Below are 27,829 nucleotides of genomic sequence, written 5' to 3'. Positions count from 1 at the left end.
TCGTTGTCTGGACCTAAACAAGTGATGCAGTAAGAATGAAAGTCTCGGTGTGGGATCTGCTTTCCGCAGGCGAGACAATTGTTAACTTTTTCGGACATCAGTTAGAGCAAGAAAAAAAGGGTCCCCAATGGGGTACTTAGCTTTAGATGTTTTCTGCTGAAATCCAACTTCTGGTAGCGACCTACCAACACTCATGCAAACTACTTCTGCTACGGGCTCCACAGCAAGAAAGACTGATGTAATGACATTGGCTGCCTTGCTTTATAGCACTGATGACCTGACATCAGACTACAGACGACAGCAGCCAGCACACAAAAACATTGAGTCTGGTATTCGAGCGTACCGAGAGCTATCACAGCAGGGATAACCCACAGGTGATGACTGCAACAGTGAAACACGAAGAACATCAGCAGCAATGTTTCCCATGGTGGCTACTATGTCACCAGCACTAGGTACTTTACAGAACCTGCATGTCTTAAAACTCACTGCAGCATTGGTGCAATTTTTTTGTCCTTAACGTTTTTCAATACCACCACAGTGTTTTACCATATTCTGTAGATCTGCAGGGACTTGTCGTAAGCACTTCCTAAACTGGAAAGGCATTTACAGTCAGAAATAAGACTACAGCCAAAGAAGCTATTGGAAATTCAGTTGTTCTTAATGTATTCAAAAATGGGACTTACAAAGATAATAATGTTGTTAGGACAAGAGCATCAGTAGCATCACAGATATACCAAAGAGTATATGGTAAGGCAGAGAGAATTAGATCTGATAATAGCCCAAAATGGCAAGTAAATTTGCTCCTCACCACACAATTTTAAGAAATCTCTTTATCTGGGAGAATGACAGAAAGATATAAACAATCCTTTTCAGCAAAAACAGAATACATCCTTGTCAATTCTAGTTTGTTGTCCAAGTCAGAAGCAAGGAACTACACTTCTTACACATATTAAAACCAAAAGTGGGAAATGCAACCAAACTGAAACTGAGTCAAAAGGCAACCACGAAACGAAACAATCTCCTGAGAAAGAACTATGAACAGACAAGGGAAGTAGAGAATAATTTCAATTAATCAATTGATGGTCAACGTTATATATACTGTGTTAATTGAATGTACTGATTGTCTGAAGAAGTCGAGAATCTGACGAAAAAGCATACTGTCCGTTATCAGAGGATTAAGGCGTTTACATGTTTTTTCGTGGCTGGTGACAGCCTTGTCTGCTTGGTTTTGGAATAAAGAGCTTTGGCTGACTTCCTGGTGGCGATTGTTTCGTTTCGTGGTTGCCTTCTTACACATATTAAACAATAAGGAAATGTCAGCTATAATAGCAGAGAATGTAACGTCTGGTGTACTGTATGTCTTACATATTTGTTTTGTATAATTTCTTGTATAAGTTTTGTGTAATTTCTTGTGAAAGTTTTTTTATAACCTCTATAAGTGGAGCTTTTCTCGCCGGGCCTCCGCTGAAAATGGGTCTTATCCCAGTTGGACTTTCCTGGTAAACAAATGTAAAAAAAAATAAATAATCGGACACAACAGCAGTCAAATTAAACAGATAATACTTCTACTGAGCATTACTGATGAACTTTTAACAAAGACCTGATAAAATATCCACAGCCTACTAAAACAAACTGCCTGTTAGTGAAGTGGGCGAAACTCATTCCACTCTATAACATCACCCCATGTTGTCCATAAAATTAAATATCAAGAAAAAAAGATGGTTAGCAAAGCATGCAAAACTTTTAGTTATGTACTCACCATAACTTCAGATGTTTGGGATCCATCTCGCCTACATTCTGACTGATGGGTTCGGAGCCGATCCCTCGGCTCCGACTCGGCACGCTTATGCCAAAGAGCGAAGTCTCTTATTGGCTGAGCTTACTATATCCCAGGATGCACCACTACCAGTCCCCCAGATCTAGTTTGTCCGCATACATGCACACACACATACGCTGCTTATATAACATCGTCAGATGAAACAAGATAAAAAACAGTAGAAATCAAAACCGTTCAATCTCTTCTGATCTCCAAGGCAGGGGGAAGGAGGGTGGGTATTAGGAATGTAGGCGAGATGGATCCCAAACATCTGAAGTTATGGTGAGTACATAACTAAAAGATGTTATGTGATCCTATCTCGCCTACATTCTGACTGATGGGACAGCGTCCCTAGCACCTGAATCCTGGGTGGCTCACTGGAAAACACTCCTGAGTACCGTGGAACCAAATGATGCTCGCCCTTTAGATGCCACATCCAATTTATAGTGGGAAATGAAAGTGTGCGGGTTGGACCAAGTAGCCGCAGCACAAATCTCAGAAATAGCGAGCTTGGAATGAAAAGCAATAGAAGTAGCCATAGCTCTGGTGGAGTGAGCTTTGATAGATGTTGTAAGTTGCTTATTTGAAGAGGAATAAGCCTGAGCTATGCAATCTCTAATCCATTTGGAGATAGTAGCTTTAGTGATGGTTTTACCCAATTTATTATCTGAAAAGGACACAAACAATTGGTCCATTTTTCGAATTTGTTGAGTCCTGTCTAGATAGAAGCGCAATTGCCTGTGAACATCCAATTTATGCAAGGTGTATTCCGCTTCATTTGAGAATTTTGGAAAGAAAACTGGTAGCTCTAGAGATTGTTGGAGACAGAGATTAGAACAAACCTTTGGAACAAAAGATGGATTAGGCCTAAGTGATACTCTATCCTTGTGAAAAATCAAGTACGGTGGTTTGATAGATAGGGCTTGAAGTTCTGAAACTCTTCTTGCAGAGGTAATTGCAACTAAGAAGGCAGTTTTCCAAGACAGATATTTTAACTCACATGTAGCAGCCGGTTCGAAAGGGGAAGATGTTAAGGCACGAAGTACCAAATCAAGATCCCACGGAGGCGCAGGATGAAAAACTGGGGGTCTTAACAGCACAGCACCTTTAATGAAAGTTTTACATAATCTGCTGCTCATCAACGGTGGATCTATGGATTCGTGAAATTTGGAGATAGCTGCTAGTTGGACTTTAATAGTAGAGACTGAAGATCCTTGAGTAAACAAGGATGTTAAAAATTTCAAGACCTCTGGTATCGGGGCAGTAATAGGGTCTAAGCCTCTGAGTTGAGCCCATATAGCAAACCTCTTCCACTTACTGAAGTACAATTTCTTAGTTGTGGGTTTGTGGGCCGAAGATAAAATGTGAATAACTTCCGGGTCTAAGGTGTGATTTCTGACTAAAGTCGGAAGTGGAGGAGCCAAGCTGTTAATTTCAAAGTGTGAAGGGACTGGTGTTGTCGTCCCGACTGATGAATCAGCAGGTCTGGAGTTAGATCCAAAAACCAAGGACCGTCCAGAGCATGTTTCTTTAGGTAGGGGAACCATACCTGACGAGGCCAGTGTGGAGCAATTAGTATCATTGTGGACCCCAATTGGGAAGCTTTCTGGATCTCTTTGTGGAGGAGTGGAACCGGAGGAAAGGCATAAAGTAGTCCTGTTGGCCAAGGTTGGGCTAGAGCATCTGTAGCTGCCTCCCCTGGCCGGAGTCAAGGAAAAGAACCTTTTGCACTTTGTGTTTTGTGGTGTTGCAAACAGGTGCAGCACGGTGTCCCCATCTTCTGAAAACCTGAGCTGCTACTGTTTCGTTCAGGGACCACTCGTGAGGAGAGAGAATCGTCCTGCTTAATCTGTCTGCCAATATATTAGATTTCCCTGGAATGTGGGTCGCTACCAGGAAGCGGTTGGTAGCTACAGCCCATTCCCACACCCTCATGGCCTCTCTGCAAAGGGGGTAAGATCTGGTCCCTCCTTGTTTGTTTAGATACCAGACCACCGACATGTTGTCTGTGTGGATAGCGATAATGCCTTGAGGGAGAAACTTGTGGAGGGCCTGTAGGGACAGAAGTACAGCCCTCATTTCCAATACATTGATATGGAGAAAGGTTTCGTCTGGAAGCCAAGGGCCCTGAACTAACCTGCCCAGACAATGCCCCCACCCTGTCTGGGAGGCATCCGTCGTCAGGGTGGCCACGGAGGAATAACAAAAGGTCTTCCCTGATTCAGATTGGATGGCTGAAGCCACCAGCGGAGGTCCCGTTTGCACGTTTCTGTAATCAGAATGAGATGATTGAGGGGGAGATTCTGAAAAGACCATTGTGTCGATAACAGCCACTGAAGAATCCTCATGTGCAATCTTGCCAGTGGAACTAGGAGAACCATGGCAGACATTGAACCTAAAAGTTGCAGAACCATCCTGGCTGGGGCTTTGGATCTTGGAAGCAGGCTTGGACTTGACCTTGTAAAGTTTGAATCCTTTCGGTAGGAAGGAAGATGCGCATCAATTTTGAGTCTATCTCTGCTCCTATGAATCTTATGCGCTGAGAGGGCAGCAAGACAGACTTTGACCAATTGAATGTAATTCCCAGGGAAGCACCCAGGGAGATGGTGGCTTTTAGGTTGTCTATTAGTAGATGCCTGGTGGTGGCAGTCAGGAGCCAGTCGTCCAGATAGGGAAACACTTGGAATCCAAGACTCCTCAGGTGAGCAGACACTACTGCCAAACACTTGGTGAACACCCTGGGGGCTGTGGTGAGACCAAAGGGCAGTGCACAAAATTGGAAATGACTGTCTCCCAGGCTGAAGCGCAGATACCTCCTGGACGCCTGATGTATCGGTATGTGATAATAGGCGTCCTTGAGATCTATGGAGCACATCCAAACATCCTTCTCCAACAATGGGAGAATGGATTGTAAAGTGACCATTGAATTTGGACTTCATGACGGACTGGTTTAGTTTGCTGAGATCCAATATTGGTCTCAGGTCCCCTGTCTTTTTTGGCACTAAAAAGAACCTTGAGTAATTTCCGGATCCGATCTGGTCTGTGGGGACCGGTTGGATGACTCCTTTTTCTAGCAGCTTTGAAACTTCTGCGGCTGCAATTTCCCTTTGACTGGGTGGTGGGTCCGGGATTTTTTTGGACGGTGGGGGTGAGTGTGTGAAGGGAATGGTGTAACCTCCGGCAATAATCCAAAGCACCCATCTGTCCTGAGTGATAGACTCCCAGGCTTTTAGGTGCTTGGCAAAACGGCACCAGACTGGCTCCGGAGCAGCACAGCCGGGCAATCCCTCATGAAGTGTGGGAGGCTGAAGAGCCACGAAAGGACTCGCGGTCTCCAGAATTGCGAGGCCCTCTGCCGCCTCTGGGACGGCGTCTCCCAGAAAAATTTCCCCGTCCTCTGCCTCTGGAAGGGGAATCTTCCTGCTGTTGAGGAAAAAACTTCTGTGATTTGCGGAACCACATCTTCCCTCCTCTTTTAGCCTTGGGATAAGGCCGAAAGGGAGTGGAATAACGTGCACCTACGGCAGATAAAGTTTTTCCCTCTTGCTCACAGCGGGTAAGAGTGTCTTTACCTTAGGTCCAAACAAAGAGGACCCATCAAAGGAGCGTCGTGAAGGAAGACTTGAAGGCCTCCGTGAAATGACACAAACGGAGCCAGGCTTGTCTCCGTAGAGCTACGCCTGTGCCTGCCGCTCTGCCCGCCCCTTCGGCCGCATATGAAATGAGCCTCATGGACGAGTTAGAAATCGAGGTAAGGATAGCCAACTGAGAGCTAACCGACTGGGCTAGCTGCTCAGGTAGGTTACCTGAGAGGGAATCTGACAGCTCCTTGACCAGATCCCTCTGTAGCCTGGTAAAATGTGCCAAATAATTCAGGGACCTTAGAGTAAAGGCCGCTGAAGTCAGGGTGCGCTTCCTGTACCGGTCCATGCTCCTAGACTCCTTATTAGGAGGATGGATGGACGTTGAAGCCTCTGCCACGTCCTGTTGTGTAGCAGATGCCACCACCATGGCATCTACAGCCACGCCTTTCGTCAAGAACTCCTTCTCGGGTGGGGCAGACAAAAATTTGTTAGGGCGAGAAGGCACTGGTTCCACAGTATCTGGATGTTCCCACGCCCTTCGACAAACCAAATCCAGGAGCTCGTCGAAGGGCGGAGACACCCAGGAGGCGGAGGGCTGAGCCCCAAAGGCCTTGAGAAGCACTGACTCATCAGCAGAGGATGGTTTGGATATCCAGCCGCCTCGTTGCTTAAGGATCTCTAAAATGTCTGTGAATGAGACATCATCCGAGGACGACTTTGGGGACCCCTCCGCATCATCAAGATCAGTGTCCGATGTAAGAGACTCGGGGGAGTCCACGTGCTTCCTCTTGCACGATCTCTTCCTTGGGGGCTCCTCTGAAGACAACTCCGAAGAACCCTCAGGAGGAGGGGAACCCCCAGTGGGGGTAACCTCAGGCCCCGGGGCTCCGCTGCCTAGGGACAGGGGAACTGCCAAAGACCCAGTCTCCATGCCCAGGGAAGGTGCCGGTAAAGCCGTAGAGATGGCGGAAGAAGACTTGGCCAAGGCACTCCTCATAGCTCTGAAAGTCGGACCCCCAGAATCCTGGGAGTGTCCGGTCCCCGGAGCCATGTTAGCAGACGGAAGTCCCACAGCCGAAGCACCGAGAGGGAGGCTCGGAACCGACAGCATTGGTCCCGAAACGTCACCCCCGGGTCCGGCCGAAGAAGTCCGTGTGCCAAACTCGGACCCGAAGGCCAGGGTTGGAGTAAGGGTCGGAGCCGACCCTAGGATCTCCACCGGCTCCAACAGCACCTGCTCCGACGGAGCCGAAGCGGTCGGAGGAGGAATGGCAATGGAATGGGCTATTGGCTCCGAAGCCAATTGGGTTGGAGCCGAAACAAATTTTTGAAAGACTGGGGACTGGAACAGTCTTTGGAGCACCCTGTCTATGTCCGAATCTGACATCCTCGATGACCTAGAGGAGACCGAACGGGTTCGAGTTGGCCTCTCCAATGGCCCCAAGGGGCTAGGGGACCGGCTCTGAGGCGACTCGATAACTATCGGCGCCGAAGGAATGCACAAACCAGTTTCCATCGGTGCCGAGGAGGACTTAGGCGCCGAGGAGGAAGTGTCTGAGCGGACAACCTTCATCGGCTCCGAAATCAGTGGAGCCGATGAAGGTGACCCGCCTCTCGATGCCCCAGCCATCGGCTCCGAAGCCAGAGGAGTCGAGACTGGAGGCATCGAGGCAGACCGTTCCGCCTCGGCTCCGAAGTCCTTGGAGCCGAAGGAGAAGCCTGCCTATGTCTTTTGGCGGTCGGGTCCGACGGACTGGTCGGAGCCGACGCCCTTTTCTTTTTAGCAGGAGAAGGAGAGGATGCTAAAGCCTCTTCAAAAGAGGGTTTTATAAGGCCTTTCAATATAAGTTTATTTTTCCTCTCTTGGAGGACCCTCGAGGAAAAAGCGTGACACACGCTGCAGGACTCCTGCAAATGCTTGGCGCCCAAACAATATACACAGAGAGTGGTCATCCGTGATAGACATTTTAAAACTACATTTAGTGCACTTCTTAAAGCCCGAAGGCCTAGGAGCCTGAGACATTATAAGTAGAACTCAGTAACTCTCTCACAGACAAAACTCTTTTGAAATAGACTGACACTACAAAGATTAACTTGCCGTTAAGAATGACAGCCTGCAATTAAATTAAAGCCAACTGAAGACATACAACAGTGAATATATCTAAGGGAATCCAAGAACCCCTAAAGGTTCAAAAGGGATTGACTGACAGGGAAGGCCCTACAGTTCAAGGGGGCCTGTAGCCAGAACAAACACCAATCACACACAAATTTTCCACAAAAAATTTTCAAAACACACACAAAAGCACAGAGTAGCTGTTAAAACAGCTTTTTGTTAAAGAAATAGCAATTTTCTGACAGAAAAAGTTAGTGAAAAGACACTACTTAGCTCAGCCAGCTCGAGACCACGTCTTTGCTAGTTAGCGGCAAACGAGATCTGGGGGACTGGTAGTGGTGCATCCTGTGATACAGTAAGCTCAGCCAATAAGAGACTTCGCTCTTTGGCATAAGCGTGCCGAGTCGGAGCCGAGGGATTGGCTCCGAACCCATCAGTCAGAATGTAGGCGAGATAGGATCACATAACATCTATTCTAATTTCTGAAGTGTTGCCAACCTATGAACCTATGCAAAACTATTCTAATTTCTGAAGTGTTGCCATAAAAGCCTATTTCTGTGTCACTCCAAGTAGTACATGGGATCCCATGAAGCCACATTAAAAGCCTCAGTGAGGGCCATCACCAAAGCAGGGGAAATCAGGGAAGGTAAATTAAACCACCTACATTACATAGGAGCATAGCAAAAATGCCAGGCAAGTGATCTTGAGGACCATAACATGACTAGATGTATACACCTTTAAGCAGACAACACAGAAAATTGTGCCTCCTCTGTCATACACTCAAGAGTGCTCACTATTAAATTGGGTCTGCCACCAAGACTGGGTCCTCTATTCTTCTCCAGATACAGAGTCTTGTAAATATGGAGTTCAGTGAAGGGCAAAACATATGTTAGAAGCATGGCAATAAAGGATGCAGTCAACCCTAAGAGTCACAGAAGTCTAAGCATGCATACTTTAGCTTTTCAGGATTTAACGCAAGTGGTAGTTATACTGCATTCATACCATATTTTGAAGTTTTGTAGGAAAGCTATCTGCATACTAACAACAAAGTTACCAGTCATAAAATAACTAATAAATATAGACTTACTGTGTTTACTTGATTTTGTTGTGATGGCTAGTTCTTTTGTTTCTTTCATAGATATCTTCTTTCCTGCTATTTCATCATAGATAGCAGAGAGATACTCCTCAGGCAAGTCTTTGCTGTCATTGATGCCTCTGTTCATCTGAATATACTGCTCCTTTGTCATTTTATTCTTTACCTACAGGAATAATAAGCATCAGTAATCAGGAAAGATCATATTTTTATTACAAAAAAATGAGCATTATACCAACTTTAAACATGTGAAACTGGGATAAAGTACACTTATTAAACAATGAGGACTCTTACAGCATAACATCTATATCAAATTCTAGGAATGTTCAGGTATTTAGCTGAAGAAAGTTGGTACCTGTGACTTTCAGGAATGTGTAAGAATACACTGAAATTGCAGATTTTTGAAGGGATCTGAAAGGATATTTGATTTCATACAGAAGCATATCATTAGCAAAATAGAACTACCTGTGTAGTGAATACAAAGAAATCTACAACCAATATTTACCATGGTGGATTACACCCCACCTCAGATACAAGTACTTCTACAGAGATCAAAACCAGAGAACACAAGAAGAAAACAGAAATAATTATGTTCTCTTTTAAATTAAAATATACACAAAAACATAAATAAATAGCAACTATCATCAATGACAAAGCATAGTGAACAGACCAGTTAACAAGCTCGCAAAAATAAAAATACACAAAAACATTAGAAGATCTGGATCAAATGTATGAAGAAAGGAAGGAAAGGCAGGGCGCACAACTTAGAACTACAATTTAATATGATACACAGCAAATAAGAATGGGACTCTTCATGCCCCTCCCTTGCTATAATGTACTGATAAAATCTGACCCACTCACCACAATCTGCTCCATTCTCAAATCCATACTATGCCCCATTTCACAAAGCCTTAGCCATAAATGAAAACCAGCTTGCAACCACCTCTCACATCCCACTGTCAGGAAAACAAAAAGTGGTTACTAATAAGATAATCTGACAACACAGCAAAGTGGAGTGCTACATCAGGTGGACTGGTGGGAATAAATGGGTAAAAAGGACAGAAACAGAGATACGTGGCCATATTGATGGCGGAGTCGTTTCCTAGTATTGCTACGGTATGGTCAATGGTGGAGCAGTTACTCAAGCTTATATATGCAACTATGCTGGTGGACAACACTGATGTCAGCTGCCATTAATGTGCAACGACAACCTGTTTGTTGGCTTCAGTACTGGTTACTTTGGAATTATAAAACTAACTGAATAAAAGCAGAAAGCATAGAAAAGAAAGTCTTTGGGAAAGGGTTACATTTTCATTTGATGGCCAAGTAAGTGGGTTAGCCTAGTGAATCTTCAGCCATGACCCTGGCCAACAGGCAAAACACAAGCGCACACACACACACACACACACACACACACACACACACACACACACACACACACACACACACACACACACAAGCACACACACACACACACACACAAATGAAGCCACAGGTGCTGAACGAATTTCGTAGCCAAATTAAGCTGCAAGGGGATCCTGGGCACTGAAATTATGTGATACTTGGAATGATCACCCAAGTCATGTGACCACTGGGTACTTATATCATGAGGACATGCAAGAATGCACAATTTGTATTATTTAAGAAAGGATATGGGATATGAATCCAGATCAAGTTTAGCATTTAAATAAAACCGTTTGCTTATGACTGCATTTAACTACTACCAGATATGGTCTCTCTCACTCCAATAAACAGACTTCTCTCATTTAGGGTTTGCAACTTGTACATAGCAAATATGCACCCAGTAAAGTTTTTTCTAGTAATTATTTGGCCTCCTGCAAGACTCCATGTTACACTGCAACTGCTGTTAATGATAACACTTAGGGGCAGAATTAATGAAATGGGCAACATTTCTCAGCATATCTGAAACACTTGCATTAAAATGCATTTAAAGCTCTGATTTACACCAGCTCAACTCTTGATTTTTATGGGCTGTTTCCTAAATACCAATACACAGTAAGCATTTTTGTGTGAGAGAATGACATGCATTCTTTCTAAGTTCATCTTCTGCTGTCCTTCCTTGCCTCAATTATGGTTCAGATCTCTTGGACTAATGAAGGCCTCTGTACAGAATGTGCAACAGAAAAGATACAATGTGAGTATGCTTCAGCAGACAATCCCAGAAATCTGACCCCTTGAATGCATCTACCAGGATCTCCACATCATGTAAAGGAAATCAGAATTGCTGGGTTCTTTCAGCCTCTAAATGATAAACCCTTCATTCCAGTGTTTCCCAAGTTTACAGACAAAATGTCCATTTTCTTGCAGAGCTGAAAAGGTTACTCTCCAAGCCAAGTAGCACAAGGACTCTAGATAAGAATCAAAATTTCATATCACTGACTTAGACATAAAAATAGTTCTCTCCCTCCAAGCTGAAGAAAACTGGATTCCACAAGGCTGCATTTTCATTTACAGTTCACATTCCAGGGGATCCAACTGCCTGGCAGACAGGCTGAGTAGGTAGTTTGTGATACTCCATGAGTAATCTGAGACTATTGGTGGCAAAACTGTTATTCAGAAAGTGGGTTTACCCAGTCTGAAGTCCTTTTGCCTATTCCATAAGTAGCAAATTCTGGACACATTTCTCCATGATTACTCTTTAAAGGCAAGAGCAACGATACACTGATGCAAACATAACTCACAGGCCTGCTCTGTGCCTTTCTTTTCTACCTTCCAAAACTTAGCCAAACAAGTCACTCAGACAAAAGGATCTGTACCTCAAACCTCAACAAGCATCCTTTACACTAAAACCCAAACACTTCTAAAGGGAGTAATCTCCTCATTGGGTGTAAAATAACCAGTTTCTACTCTCAAATTCCACATACTAATCCCTACAGACTCCCACCCCTTTTGACTTTCGTAGTGATCTTAATACTCTTCCCTCATCTCTGACTTCTCTATTACTTCATCTCCCCTCACCACCATCACGCCATACCTTTCTCTTCTATTTAAAAAAAAAATTCTTCACAAAGACATTGAAAATTTACTGGAAAAGCTCATCCAGACACTACTACAAATTGCTGTGAGGGAAAAGTTAGTTTGCTTTTACTTTCTTGTATTTTGTATTACTTTATTGCCTTCTTCTATTTTGTACATTGTGATTTCTTTGCTTTATACTGTGTTTTACTTGTATTCTGCTTTTAATTGCATATTCAACTAGGAAACAGACCACAGCTGTGTCTCTTGTGAATCACACAGAAATTAGAACAGGTCAATTAAGGTTAATTATCTGTGAACTGAGGATGGAGCTAGGAACTAAACATTTTATTGAAAGAGTAAAACAAAACATTTCAAGGCTTTACTGGAAAAGCTCTCCCAGACTCTGCCACAACTTCGTGTGAGGGAAAGATTAGTTTGATTTTGCTTTCTTGTATTTTGTATTACTTTACTGCCTTCTTCTATTTTGCATATTGTGATTTGTTCTCTTTACACTGTTTTTACTTGTATTCTGTTTTTAATTAGATATTTACACTAGGACAAACAGGAACAATGCACTTGAGCTTCTCCATGTTCAAATCACCACAGGCAAAATCCAGTACAACTTCCTTGCAAGCTATAGGTCCCCCTCTATGACCCAGAAAACCCACACCATGTATTTAAACTTAATGGAAACATTCACCATCCAATCCAATACCATATTCATGGGCGACTTTAATTATCCTACTGTTAACTGGGAATCATATATGACACCGAACATACAGGCACATGGATTCCTGGATTTTCTAAACACAAACTCCCTGGACCACAATGTCAATACACCAACCAGGGGTGCAACCACACTTGATGTGGTCCTCACTAATACCGGACAGTGCTGTACACCCCCTAGTGTAATGTCTTCTCTGTTAAGATCATAACACAAAAATGGTCTCCTTTGAAAAAATAAAAACTGGACCCCCAGCCAGCCCTGGAATACTCAGAAACAAATTTAGGGCTAACTTCCAGCTATTAAGTGACAAACTAGCAAAATTTAAAGCTCCCATAAACCCTGAGAACACTGCTGCCTATGCAGAACTGTTCACAGAAACCCTATACAAGCATGTTAATAACTGCATAAAGGCAGCTGTGCCCACCAGGAAGAAGTGCAGCGCTAACTCAAAAAATAAGCACCCTGGTGGAATCATAATATCAGTAGGCTGTATAACAAAAGAAAAAAAATCATGGCAAAAATTAGAAGGTTTAGCACCCAGCAGGATAAAAGCACTCTCATCAAACTAAATAAACAACATGAGGACAAATAAAAGTCTAAAAAAACAAACTTGAGGTAAATTCGACTCCCCAGGCCAAGGACAACCACAAGGCATTCTTTAGCTATGTTTGGAACCTCAAAGGCAATATACAACTGTATACAAAGCTCAATGTAAATGGAGCCACCTATACTGAACCACAAGATATAGCAAACATACTGATCGACAAATTCGGCTCCAACTTAACCTCCTTCGCCCCCTCAATCTTCCCTCAGGAAATACAATCAAATACAACTCCCCTGCTATCACTAGGGAATAGGTCCTTAATGCTCTCTCTAAAGCCAAGAGCACTGAATCAGTGGGTCCACACAATATCCCAGGATGCCTTCATAAAAGCATGAAACACTATCTGTTAAGACCTTCTGGAATTGGTATTTAACTATAGCCTCCAAACAGGCTTGGTGCTTCATGAATGGAAAACAGCAACAGTCATTCCTCTGCATAAAGATGGACCATCTACATACTCTGGAAAATACACACCGATAAGTCTCACCAGTCCCGCATGCAAAGCCATAGAAATAGTTATCATGGAAATGATCAATAATGATATAATAATCCTCCAGACACTGGACCCAAAACAATATGGTTTTGTCAACGGCAGGTCATGCCTACTCAACCTGGTGGACTTCTTTGAGAAGGTCACCAAAGTAATGGATGGGAGCAAAATGGTTCACCCTGCCTACCTTGACCTGGCCAAAGCATACCCCACTTGAGCATTGTTGACAAACTCAAGAGATTAAGTACAAACCCTTATGTCACTCAGTGGATAGCCAAATGGCTCACAGACAGGACCCAGGAAGCTAAAATTAGGCAGTCCACCACTACAAATAGGCCAGTCACAAGTGGAGGCCCTCAGGGATTGGTCCTGGGACAGCTCCTTTTTGGCATTTACTTCTCTAAAATCAAAGCCAATGTCAATGACCTGTGGCCGACTAAATCTGCAGATAATTGTAAGTTAGGAACTGTCATTGAATCCCACACCGACACAAATGTTCTCCAGAAAGGGCTGACACAGACAAAGAACTTGTGTCAGAGCTATGGACTACACCTAAATGCCAAGAAATGCATAAATGTATCCTTGGGGAAGTCATCCACCCCTGGTAACTACCATATTGATAACACACCCCTTAGAGTTGACCCAGTAGTCAGGGAGGTACAGACACACATAACAATCTAGCTTTTGACCATCACATGTCTACATTACTGTGGAAATCATTCTACGTTGTGCAACATATAAACAAATGTATGGCATCTAGGTCCAAGGAAGTCATTCTTCCACTGTAGTCAGCATTCATCAGACCTATCATTGAGTACAATGCCCCCTTTGGTATGTACCTAACCAGGCATATCCAACAACTGGAACATCCACAGTGGTTCTTCACTAAAATAACACAGGGTGTAAGTAATGTCCTATACAGATCACTTCAAGGCCCTATGCTTGTATTATGTCTCCTGCAGGCTGCTGAGTGCAGATCTATGCCTGGCATACAGGACCTTGTCAGACCCCTCTCTGATGGACATCCTGCATATCTGCAAAACAAGGAGCATCAGAATTAGCCATTTGAAAGACTTCAACTTTGCCTGTGATATAAATACAGAAAATTTTCAGTTAACCGGAACTCAAGCAACCAGAAAAAAATTGAATTACAATACAGGATGAACCATTCAGTTTTTCATGTGTTGCACTTTTTGTTTTTCCCCACAGAAGCATTCCTTACATTTTTAGAGTTTTAGAGTTTTTAAAAAGGAAGATAGAAATACATTCCCTTTCTCCCCATTCTGAGAACAAATCAAACCAAACAAGTCAAATCGCTAAAATCTCAACACTCACTCCATACTCAGTCAGTTTGCATCAGATTGCGCATTCTCTCTCCAATCACACACACACACACACACACACACACACACACACACACACACACACACACACACACACACACACACACACACACATACTTTAGCTTTCACACTTCTCTCCGATCTCTCACACAGTCGCTTCTGCTTTTGTACATGCATTCACTCTCTCTTTCTCTCTCTGTTCAATTCATTCAATTCCAATACACTCAGCGTGCCACTGAAAACCATTTCACATGCCATGCTTTCCAGCAGAAATAGAAGTTTAAAATATTATTCTTCTAGCCAGGCTTTTAATTACTGTATTTCATATTAAAATCAAATCAATACAGTGTTTATGGTACAATACCAAAGGCTCCCCATCTATTTGAAGCACAGTTCCTCCCTAACCCAATTCAAGAGTAAATTGAAAATTTTTCTGTGTCCATTAGAGGCAGAAATGCCAAACCAGGGATGAATTGCCTGTTCCCCATCCATCCTGTAAATAGTTCCTGCCAGGGCCATGCTTGTAAATGTTTCATCTCCCAAGCATCTGCTTACACTGGTCAAGGGTACCACAACATGTAAGAGATTTGAGATGAAAGGCTAGGCTTAAAAAGGCCCATGTGGTCATTAGCCTAATAAACACCTATGAACCATCAAATTCCTGTGAATGTTCCTAAGGGGCCAGGTAATTTCTTCCCTTGATTCTTACACTACTACAAAGATAAAATCATAACTTCACTCACCCACATCTACATACAGCCTTTGTCTCACCAGAGCATTATGCCTTACTCAAACATCTCCCAAAACAAGTTAACCCCTCTAGCATCTCCCATTTCTAGTTCATTTCAATTACCCTGACCTTAGAAAAAATTCTGGAACAATAATTTGCTCCAAGCGTTCAACCTACATCCAGCACTGCAAATTATACACCTTCAAACAACAAGTCTTCTGGTCTGGTCAAATTTCAGTGACTGCACTCTCGACCCTCTCTGATGAAATTCTATCACAGATGGATAAATGGTACCTCGCTAGATCAATTTTCAATGACCTTAAAGCCTTCAACTTTGTGGGTCACTCTGTTCTTCTATATTACTTACTACTCATCTTTGTAAGGTCAGTTGCCACCCCTGGTTTCAGAACTTCCTTTCTAGTCATCACTTTAGAGTTACAATTGTCTCTTCAGTCCCTACACAAGCACCATTACGGAAAGATGTCTCTCTTGGTTCCATCCCTGCCCCACTCCTATCATGCTGTTTTATTAATAAACTCCCCTATAACCACCTTAACCTCCCTCTGATCCTGAATGCTGCCGACATGGTTCTATTCATTTCAGGTGATCCCTGATCAGTCATTCAAACCACCCTTCAACAGGACATCCACAACTTCTCCAAATGACTTCCATATCATAAACTACTACTCAACACCTCCAAAGTCAAAGCAATGCTTTTTGGGAAAAGGAAAAAGGGCTTAATAAGAACAAACTGGCTAGCAGTGAAAAAACTCAACACAGAAAAACAAAAAAACAAAATCTTCATAAAAATGAGCACAAAGTATAACTCCAATGACAATACCATATTCGCCAATGGCGGTTGCTGGTTTGTTACATTATCAAAGGTATCTAACGTATACATAGAGCCCCGCTTACTTTTAAAAGTATTCACAGATGGTGTATAAGCAGGGTGTTTCGGCCAAGAGAAAATCTGACTCTTATTAAAGTCATTGATGTCTCATTGCAGTTTTTTTCTTTTGATTCCCTCTAATTGTTTATCAAAATCAGTATAAAGTGTTCAAGTATTTTGTCAAAGAGGGAAATATTTCATTAAATAATGCAGAGTTAGATAACTGTTTTTCAAATTCTCAATTTCTTTACATAGTTCATCCTCTTTTGAGGTGAAGAAATCATTCATCAATCGTATGTAACTCAGACTTACATTTATATTTAGCTCTTGCCATTTTTTCAAGAGTTCAGGGTATGTATTCCCATATGTGAGCATGTTTAACATACGCAGCCCCCGTGGGACAATACTCAGTTTTAAATAAATATGAAAACTAAACCGCTGCCACTGCAATTTTATGAAGCTCTTTATCTTATGTTCAAGAGTTTGTAGCAAGGAACAAAAGTAATTTCTTTGGGATGTTACATTCGTAACCTTCGCAGTTCCATCTCCCATTGCAACCATGCAGTTCAACAATTGATTTTCTCTCACCAATAAACTCTGTAGAGATCTAGTAGCAGAACCATTCTGCCAGCTGGTAAGCTGTGTCATTATAAAGTCCAAAAGACAACGTTCAGAGGTTTACCAAACAAAGTCAATCAAAGTATCAAAAAGGTGAAGCAAATGATGAAGTGGAGTTCAGCAAACAAACAATCCAAGTAGCAAAGAAAAAAGTAAGCTCCACAACATTGTACAACCTTTTGATAAAATAACAAAGCTTTCAGACCATAGGTCCTTCTTCAGTGTTTATAAAATTCATAATGGCAATAATCTCCTTATATATGAAATATTCACATCACATGACACAACCCAAACTTATCAAACAATATCAATTAAGAGAAGTTTTTGGAGTTTTTCATGGACTGCTGTGGGAATTTGGCCTCAGGTGTGGTGTTTTGCTTACCAGTTGTTTTTGTTCACCACTCGACACACCTTTTTGTTTTGGTTTTGGTTCTACTGAGAGCATTTCCCTTCATTGCCGGTTTGAGGTGTATTTCCTGACTGGTAAAATGGAACTGAATGGAGCACCAGACAACTTGGTTAATTCTAACCCAACGGGGGGGGGGGTCTTAACTGTAACAATATTGTTACAGGGTTTGAAGGAGCGATGGGACAACTAACTCTACTTTTGGAAAAACAATGTCAGCAGATGCAGACTATTTTGGACAAACTACAACTCCCAGGTGCCCACTGCACACACAAACGCTTTCAGGATTAATGACTACTTCCAGTATGACAAACGGTTTTCCTTCGAGTGTGGAACCCTTAGGATATTCTGCATCACAAAGTAGTATACCTTGTGGTAAGACCATGGCAGCAAGTTTCCAACATAACACCAACCATATGTCACAGTTTAATCACTGGATGAGCAATGAGCCAGTTTTATTTAATGAATTAAGATCAAGTAAAACAACAGACATACACCATAGACTTCGGGACTTTGAGGTTAAAATGAGCAAGGTACGTAACATACAAACTGATAATGTGTACCTTGCTGAATGTATAACACTACAAAGGATCCCCAAAGGTCTTAGGATGTACAAATTTCCTAACGGGTTGGCCGTGGGTCAACCAGAGGTGGATGAATTATTAGCCATGTTCGATAGGCACGGCTTAGAATTACTGCATTTTATTATAAAAATCAATAATAATAGAATTAAAGTTTTACTGGATGATGTAAACATGTTGAATACTGAAATTTTAAATGACAACAGTTTTTTTAAGTTTTGAAGTCAGATATGACAAAATTTTTAACAACATTGAGGAGCAGGTGAAAGATAATATTACTAGTAAAACTAAGAAGCTTACATGGGATGAAACTGAATACAAACAAAAAGAAGCTTACCCACTTCCTAAGAGTTACTTTGGGGTAAACAGTGATGGTATTAGGGAAGGGAATGATGATTTGGATACTGGTTCCCTTAAGTTATGGCCTTGAGAGGGGGGATGTTAATGTTCAGACAGCCTTCCATAATCATGCGGTGGATGAGGTGTTTGAACACAATTACCCAGTATTAAGGAGATCAGAACAGATTATTAATCAGAACAGAAATAGGCAGAATTTTTTTTAAGGGGAGAAGAGACCCCAAGAGGGCGGCCCCAGAGGGGGCAGACCAACGTTTGGAGCAATCAGCATAAGAACAGGTATTAGATAACCCTGGTAAAGTAGACCATATTATTTCAAGTATTGGGGGTAAATTGTTAAGCTTGAATGGCTTTAACATTTTTAACTACACAGACCCTTCATTTTTCACTGTTTGAAAAGGGGTTTAAGTTTGTCCCCGCTAAAAACCTGACATTTCTGATGTTTTAATTGATCTTAAACTATACATAAGAAAACTGAACTTTCAATTACTTTTTAAAGGTAAAGGTGAATATATGGGGAATCAAGTCAGATTAAGGAGAAAAAGTCTTTTTAGCCCCCCTTTGCACCCGATGCTAGCACACTGTGAAAAAGTTTGTATGAAAGAGATTTTTCAGGAATATCAACTTTATAAAAATGATTATTTTAATTTGACCAGGGAAGAGGTACTAGTGTTGAACCACTTTAGGGAATTGGATCATGTCCGGGTTATGAAACCCGACAAAGGGGGAGGGGGTTGTATTGGTGAACAAAATGGACTATGTGAATGATCTCACAACAATGTTACAGGATACTATCAAATATACACCAGCATCCCTCAACAAAATACATATATACAGTCCACAGAAGGCTGCAATTATTTTTGGAGGACAGCCTATACCAAGGGGTTATTAATAAGGAAGTATTAACATTTTTAATAAATGATCATCCACTAGTACCTACAATTTTTGGAATACCCAAGGTGCACAAGAATGTGCACCACCCCCCTTATAGACTAATTGTAGCCGGGAAGAATAGTTCGACCCACTCCCTAGGTGTGTTTGTGGACCGTGTAAGGGGCACTGCTTCCGGTTACTCATGTATTGAAACACTCCTGGGATTTCTTAGCCAGAATTAAGGTTGATTATTTTTCTGAGGCTACTGGGTTTTCAATCATTGACGTAGTGGACCTTTTCAGCTTTATCCCACACAAGAAGGGGCTGGAATTATTCCAGGAGGCATTAATAGAACACACTAACCTTGGCAACACCATGGTGAATTTTATAATCGAACTAATGGAGCTTATATTAACTAATAACTATATTACTTTCAAATGAATATTATAGACAAGCTAAAGGCGTAGCAATGGGGCAAGTTGTGCCTTACACCAATTTGGTAATGGCAAGGTGGGAATTCAATCATGTGTTTGCGTCTAGATTTGCTCAAGAATGGTTATTCTATGGTCGGTACCTTGATGATATTTTTATTTTATGGAACTGTAGGGAGTCTATAGTTAATGGATTTGTTGAACATATTAATGGGGTCTGTCCATATTTTAGGTTTACACAAATTTAAAGTGGACAGTATTGATTACCTGGATGTTAATATTTCCAGGGACATGGAATTTTACCACAACAGTATATCTTAAACCTACTTACTCCAACTGTTTTTTAAGTTACAACAGTCAACACCCTTACCACATGAAAAGAAACCTGGTCAGGGGACAAATGATCGGGGGGGGGGCTAGGATGTGTCCTACATTAGACAATCATTAAAGGGAACTGGGTAACCTAAGCCAGACGTTTATTGCTAGAGGCTACCCTGAGAATTGGGTCCAGCAGACTAGTTTGGAAATTCTTTATGGTTGGGGGACTAAGTTCAAACCACTATTGGGACAGGATGACTTCAATTTAAGACAGGTTCACTTAGAGGTTCAGGATTCAGTAGGGAATTGTGCATTTCCACAAGCTATGGTTACCCAATTTGGTAGAAAGGTGAGAGAGGTTTTAAACAAGAACTGGGTGATTTTAGAATGTAACAATGAACTTGTTAACACATTAGGTCATGGTCCCACTTTTTCACACAAAGTGGGACGTAATCTAAAATTTGTTGGAACACCCCATTAAAACCAAGGATAGTAGAGGTACGAGGCCATGTGGTAGGTGTAATTATTGTGGGTATATGGTGAATGCAACAGAGATGTGGGTGGGGGCACCACCACAGAAAGTTAGACTAGTAGGAGGGAATTGCAATACTCCTGGTGTGATTTACTTGAGCGTTTGCACGGGATGAAAAGGGTATTACGTGGGTAAGACGGAGAGGGTAATTAGGAAGAGAATATACGAGCATTTACATGCCATTAATACACAAAACTACAATTATGCCCTTTTCAAACATACACTCACCTGTTCTGTGTCCTCTGTGTCTTCTGGCTTTAAATTTGATATTTTAGAAGTATTTGTCAAAAATGTCAGGGGGGTAACTGGTCAAACCAGATTGAGAAGGCTGAGTTGAAGTGGCAACTCCGTTTAAATGTTTGCCAGCCCCCTGGCAAGAATGAACATGTTTCTTTAAAGCCCGTTTTAACTGAAAGGGCATCGGTACTTTGGTTTCATATTTTTAAAAGTTTTTATGATAAGTTATTTTTAACGTTTTGTCTTCTTAAGAATTTTCTGATTTCATTAATTGGGTTGACTATTTAAAGGGACATGGAGTTAAGCTCTTTTGGTTTTGATAAAGTCTGCATGAAGACAGACAAAAGCGCTTACCTATTGTCTGTTTATATTTATTATTCTCTGTTATTAAACGTTTCATCACTTTTGAAACCTTTGGAGTTTTACATGGACTGCTGTGGGAATTTGGCCTCAGGTGTGGTGTTTTGCTTACTAAATACAAATTTAAGCCTGAGTTACATGCGATTGATGAATGATTTCTTCACCTCAAAAGAGGATGAACTATGTAAAGAAACTGAGAATTTGGAAAAATAGTTATCTAACTCTGCATTATTTAATGAAAATATTTCTCTCTTTAATGAAAAGCTTAAATGCCTTACTGGTTTTGATAAACATTTAGTGGGAATCAAAAGGAAAAAACTGCAATGAGACATCAATGACTTTAATAACAGTCAGATTTTCTCTTTGCCAAAATGCCCTGCTTATACACCATCTGTGAATAATTTTAAAAGTAAGCAGGGCTCTATGTATGAGTTAGATACTTTTGATAATGTAACAAACCAGCAACTGTCATCAGCAAATACGGTATTGTCATTGGAGGAGAATTATGCTTCCAACCAAATTAATGACGGTGGGGGTTACTAATGTACCATCTACATCAGCTAATGCAGCAGAGGGCTCGGTACGAGGAAGGGAGAAACTCTACAATGAACAGTTCTGTGAATGAAAATGTGAAAAGTAATTTAATGTCTTTTTTAGAAAGGAACCAGCGGGTAGTTATTAAACTCCCTGAGCAAGTGATAAAAAAGAGCTGCGACTCGTCCAGGAAACGCTCCCAATCGAGAGGCAGACTCAGGAACGGACTGTTGACCCGCAGCAGAACCAATAAGTAGCTGTGAGTACCATTAAGACTTTTTCAGAAAATTTGAATAGTGGGACTTGTGGTAAGTTTATAGTTAATTTATCTGATTATGTGTTATCAGATGTTGAACTTTCTTTGTTATCTTGAGGAATTAAATTTATACCAACGAGGACTGACAACCTAGTGAATGCTATCACAGACTTGAAAATGTTTTCATGTGATTTGAATTTAAAAAACATTTTTAAGAATTCGGAATCCTTTATACATAACAAATGTAAGAGAATGAGTACTTTTATGCCTCTGAGTGACCCTGTGATATCTGTATTCAATGATTTAGGTGTAAAACAAATAAGGGAATTGTATAATGGAAATTGTTTTAAGAAAATTTATAACCTTACTGAAGAGGAATCTGTTGCACTAAAAACCTTACAAAATAATAATGATATAATAATTAAAGAAGAGGATAAAGGAGGTAGTATTGTACTAATAAATACAGATGATTATCTTGAAGCAATGAGTTAATATCGGCTGTACAAACTTTCAAGTTAATACATGAGGGAGAAGTCAATGAGATTATTAGTAGAATCAATATGTCTGGGTGTGATCTACAACTAATGAATGATATAGATATGGATACGTTCAATTTCTTCACTGTACCTTGTCCTACACTTCCAGCTTTTTATGGCCTACCAAAAATACATAAGTCAATGACTAAACCACCAATGAGACCTATAGTGTCTGGGCGCGGGTGGGCCACAGAGCCTTTATCTGTCTATTTACAGAATGTGTTAAAATCATTTTTGAAATCAGTCCCTAGCTATATTACAGACACTGGAGATTTTCTTACCCAGTTATACAGTTGGTATAATAGTGTTACAGAAAAAAATTCCTATTGGTGACTTTAGATATCAAATCACATTTTACGGTCATTCCCAATGATTTGGGGATTGAACGAATAAGGGAAATTCATCAGGAAAGTGGCCAATTCTCAGCCAAGTATTTTGGGATAGTCTGAGTTACTAGAATTGGTACTACAGAATGATATTTTTATTTTTAACAAGCAAATATACAAACGAATATCAGGAATAGCGATGGGGACCGCAATAGCAAATACCTATACTAATTTAACTTTGAGTAAATGGGAAGAGACGAATGTATTTGGACAGAATAACATATATGCATCTAAGATTCTTTTTTATAAGCGTTTTGTAGATGACATTTTTTTGGCTTGGCATGGTACTAGTGAAGATCTTGAAAATGTCTTTATCTATTTGAATAATGTCAATGACTTTCTAAAGTTTGAAATTAAATATTCAGAGACTGAGATTCATTTTTTTAGACAATACTTGTCTAGAACTGAAGATGGACTAGATACTTGTATTCATAAGAAAGATGTGCATGTTAATAAATATCTACACAGGAACAGCATGCATGCTAACCATGTCTTTAACGGCATTCCAAGGAGTCAATATTTATGAGCAAGCAGGTTAAATACTAAGGCTGATATATGCTGTAAACAAATGCAGGATATGACTGATGAGTTGCTAAAGAGGGGTTGTAACCAAAATGACTTGGATGAAATCAAAAATGAGATAACATAAAAAAAAAACATCAAAAATTAGGTATGCTCTACCGCCAATACCATTATCTTACACCCTCCACTAAACTCACCCTCTCTACATCCTTTCTCATCCCCTCCCTTCTCTATGGATCTCCACTCCTAACTAATCTACAATCATCTCTGAAAAATCAACTCTCATGTTGTTACAACAAAATCGCCAAGTTCGCCACTAGCCAGAGGTCCTCTACTCACCACTGTTCCTCTCTCCACAAACTAAATTGGCTAGAACTACCCAACCACCTTATCTATACCCAACTCACTCTGGCCCACAAGCTTATTTTCAACCCTTCAATCTGTCCCTCCCTCTCCTCTGCCTTTAAAATGCATCTACCCAACAAAGTACTAAGGTCTAACAACCAAAATCTTCTTGAAATACACAAACCAGCTCGTCCACCAGGCAAATACCTTCTACCCTTTAGTCTGGCACGACTCTGGAACTCCCTACCATCACCCATTCATGTTACCCCTACTAACTCTACCTTCAAAAAAAACTCTTCATTCATACCTAGCCTCCCAATGGGAATGCTCTAGCTGCCACCCTACATAACGTCCACTGCTAACCTTCTTTCTTTCATAACTATATAGTTTACACTTTAAACTTCCATTTCTGCTCCTTTTTGTCAATAAATAAATACAACAACTTTGTTGATCTATCCCCATCAACCTGTTTGCTAATGTAGCCCATCACTAGTTTGAAAAGCAGTGGGCACATAAATGAACCCTGATGCGCACCCAATCCCACAGGGAACCCCTTAGCTAGACTGAACACTGTTCATACTTCAGTAATTGGTTCCCCTGTACATAGTTTGCACTAATCTTAGCTTCTGTTTTTGGAATTCTAACCACCACAGGACTGCTCAAATCATCTCCTTGGGACCTTGTCATATGATTTCTTCAAATGTAAGAACAGTCACTTGGACTCTTCTCATCTCTAGATTCCTCTCAAATATCTGTCTCACTGCAAACATTGGGTAAGTTGTGATACATCCTGATCTGAATCCCAAATGCTCATCTCCCGTCCTACTTCTACCTACTCTGTGTACTCATTTATCAGTCATATGAAAGTTGTTGCAATGCGTCCATGAACATCAACATACTAACCATACATGGTTTTGGCAGGAATCAATCCATGTGTAAACAGCTACTCTAGATTTACAATGATGACACTTTTTATCGCAGAAATTGTCTCTGTTAAATGAAATATTTTATCTATAATTAGTATAACCAAAACTTTTATTGTCATTTTTGCTTTAGAAACTGTGTGTTTAAATGCAATGTTTCTACTAGTACTTTTGTACATACTGTATCAAAAGCTTTGATTGTAATTTTGTTTGTAATTATTGTTTTGTTTTTGGAGCTTTTCTCCCCAGGACTCCATTGAAAATGGGTTCTTCTAGGCCCAATGGACTATCCTCGTAAACCAACTGCAAATAAATAATAAAATAAATAAATAATATCAATGAGAGATGGAAGAGCTAAACCTTACTTTTCCAGTCTTAATGATAGTAGTTTTGTCTTGACTTGCCCTGATTCTAAAAACTCTGAGATATTTAATGACATACAGTAGAGCACGTGAATCTATTGAACAAGTCATTGAAAACAACTGGCATATCTTGAAGACGATACCTGGCCATGAAAAATGGCTTCCAGATAAAACTTCTTTTACATACAGGAATTGTGATAATTTGAGAAAACATTTATGTTATAAAGACTTTGCCCTACATAGAACAGGTTGTATTATCTATAATAAAAAGGGTACGTATCCCTGCTATAATTGCTCATGTAGCTCTAGTATAACTGAATCTACTGATTTTATACAGCCCTTAAGTTGCAAGAAGTTTGTATTCCACTATACAGTGATTTACCTAGCCTCATGCCAACTATGTTCTTTTTTTATGTTGGAAAATCTGCAATAAGGTTACGAGACAGGATTATAGAACATAGGTCAGAGATATGCAGGAAACTTATTACTAACTCCTAAGCTCAAAATATACAGGAAACTGATGATTCACATCAATTTCTGTTTCATGTTATAGATGTTCTGTCACCATGTATTAGATGTGGTGACTTAATTAATAGGTTGGATATCAAAGAATATGAATGAATTATTCGCTTACAAGCTGATTTTTATCCTGGTTTAAACAAACAAGTAACACTAAAACCAATTTTAAAAAGCAAGCAAAAATAGGTGCACTAGTAGAATAGAAAGATTTTTTATGTGATATGTATTTGTAACTATGAAATATTAATTTAAATTTTAAATTCTCTTAATTGATATTGTTTGATAGGTTTAGGTTGTGTCATGTGATGTGAATATTTGACATATAAGTACATTATTGTCATTATGAATTTTATAAACACTGAAGAAGGACCTATGGTCTGAAAGCTTTGTTATTTTATTAAAAGGTTATACAATGTTGTGGAGCTTGCTTTTTTCTTTGCTACCTTATAGAAATGGTCTGATCTTTTTGGAGCTGGTGCATGTGAATCTTGGGTTTTAGAAAATGAAGCAAAGGCATCAAGGAAGGCCGGAAGCAATGGAGGGACAGCTGCAGGTACAGGGGCCTCTACCTGAAGCAAGTCATAGTAACTTTTTTGCTCCTCTGAAATTTGAGAAGAATCCCACTTAAAGATTTCCCTTATCTTATTGACTGTCTCTCCAAAAGAGAGTTCTTCCATGGGTGAGTCTCTTCCACTTGACTCCTCTTTAGGGGAAGCATATTCCAAGAGGGAAAGTGTCTGGGTGGAATATGCTAAGGAGTCTTCATCTGAGAAAGACCCCTCTGTGTCAGAATTCTGGGTCAGCATAGCAGAGAAAGACTCCTGAAAACCCAATGGCAGCAAAGGGGAAGAGAGAAGGCATGGCCAGAAATAGCAGAAGCTGAAATTGGAGGCTGGAGGGCCATCAAGGCCTTAAGACCTTGAGAGAAAACTTCCCATTCTGACATAGGGGTAGAAGGTACTGCAGAATGTTTAGTCTTTTGTCTCTTTTTAGCAGTTCTCTCTGAAGCAGGAGCAAGGCCTGATGTAGGCCGAATAGCTGAAGTTTCCTGTTCCAAGGAAACCTGAGCATTTCCTGAGTCCTCAGAAATCAATAGCCATGCATTCCCCCAAATCATCTGAATCAGACACCTGCATGGCCTTGGACGTGCTCAGATGCACACTCCTGATGGCCTCCAATGCAGTTCCTGCTGGAGAGATGGACCCTAACTCTAACCATACCACCAGGATTTCACTAACCTCAAGGGGTACCTCGGAGAGTGAAGGCACAGCCGAAGAAGATTTGGGCCTAGCTTTGGCCACCTTCCTCTTCATGGATAGCTTAGAGAAACTTGAGAAACCCTCCATCAATTCCCTAGCCAGATGTTTAAGCCTCTTGTTTTCAAGATATAAGTTTAAAGCAGACAGAGAACGATGCAAGGTTTTAGGGATGAAGGCCTGACAGACAGAACAGAACCGATGGTCATGGGTAGGCCCTAAACAAAACAGAGCGCGTGACTATCCTTATGTGGAATTTGCCTTCCACACTTACACTTGCCTTTTCTGAATGACATTAACAATAAGAAAAGGCACAAGCAAGCAAATAAATCCCCAATGGGGTACTTATCTTTAGCAGAGGAACAAAACACAGATTCCAACGGCAGACCGAACGTACGAGTCAACCTTTCCAAACAGCAGTGAAAATGTTTTGAGGATGGTACATGCAGATGTCCCTTTTATGGCTGATGTTCCCTAAGCCTACGTGCGACATCCCATGTACAGCTTGAAGCTTTGGTATACAAGCTTGACGTCGGGTTGATAGCGGAATGCAACCCCATATGTATATAATACTGTAACATTGAACAGAAGGACATTTAAACATTATGCTTTACATATGTCTTTATTCTCTTTCCCCTTAACAAGGACCCTGAACCGTGGTGTGCAGTAGCTGATTTTTAGTTAGTAAGGACTCCAAGCCAACAGACCTACCCTGCCTGGAACCCACATGTGCCCAAGACCAATGGAAGACTGCCTCTCTCCATTTTATGGGTGTAATTTTTTGAAGTTAGTAAGGACTCCAAGCCCACAGATCTAACCTGCTTGTAACCTACCTGCACCCAAGACCAATTGAAGACTGCCTCTCTCCATATTTTGCGTGTAATTTTTTGAAGTATGTAATGTAAAAGTTAATTGTTAAATATCTTACCAGTACTGTTTTCCCCTGGTTACTGCTTCTTGCATATCTCTGGACTGCTCCCTAGTCCTCCATCTTCCAGCTAATCTGTCGTCACCCTCTCCTGCCTTCTACAGATTCTCTTACTCTTAAGATCCCTATCTTCTATACTCCCATCTCAGACTATTTTCTCTCTAGCCTGCCCTCCTGCATT

General features: G+C 41.0%; 1 protein-coding gene across 2 annotated transcripts in view; it reads right to left on the bottom strand.

The window, feature by feature from the left end:
* The window catches only part of ARFGEF1 (ADP ribosylation factor guanine nucleotide exchange factor 1), a 4,299,619-nt gene that overhangs the window by 2,369,859 nt on the left and 1,901,931 nt on the right, over nucleotides 1-27,829 (bottom strand). For both annotated transcript variants that reach the window (XM_044067163.1, XR_006364243.1), the window contains exon 18: nucleotides 8,601-8,772. In XM_044067163.1, the coding sequence (XP_043923098.1) occupies nucleotides 8,601-8,772 (172 nt within the window). The remainder of the gene's footprint in view (nucleotides 1-8,600; nucleotides 8,773-27,829) is intronic.

The sequence above is a fragment of the Protopterus annectens genome, chromosome 3.part1, assembly GCF_019279795.1.
Source record: "Protopterus annectens isolate FY-2018-M chromosome 3.part1, PAN1.0, whole genome shotgun sequence".
Classification (NCBI taxonomy): Eukaryota; Metazoa; Chordata; order Ceratodontiformes; family Protopteridae; genus Protopterus; species Protopterus annectens.
The sequence above is the reverse complement of the archived record's forward strand: the minus strand, read 5'-3'. Positions and strand labels throughout refer to the sequence as shown.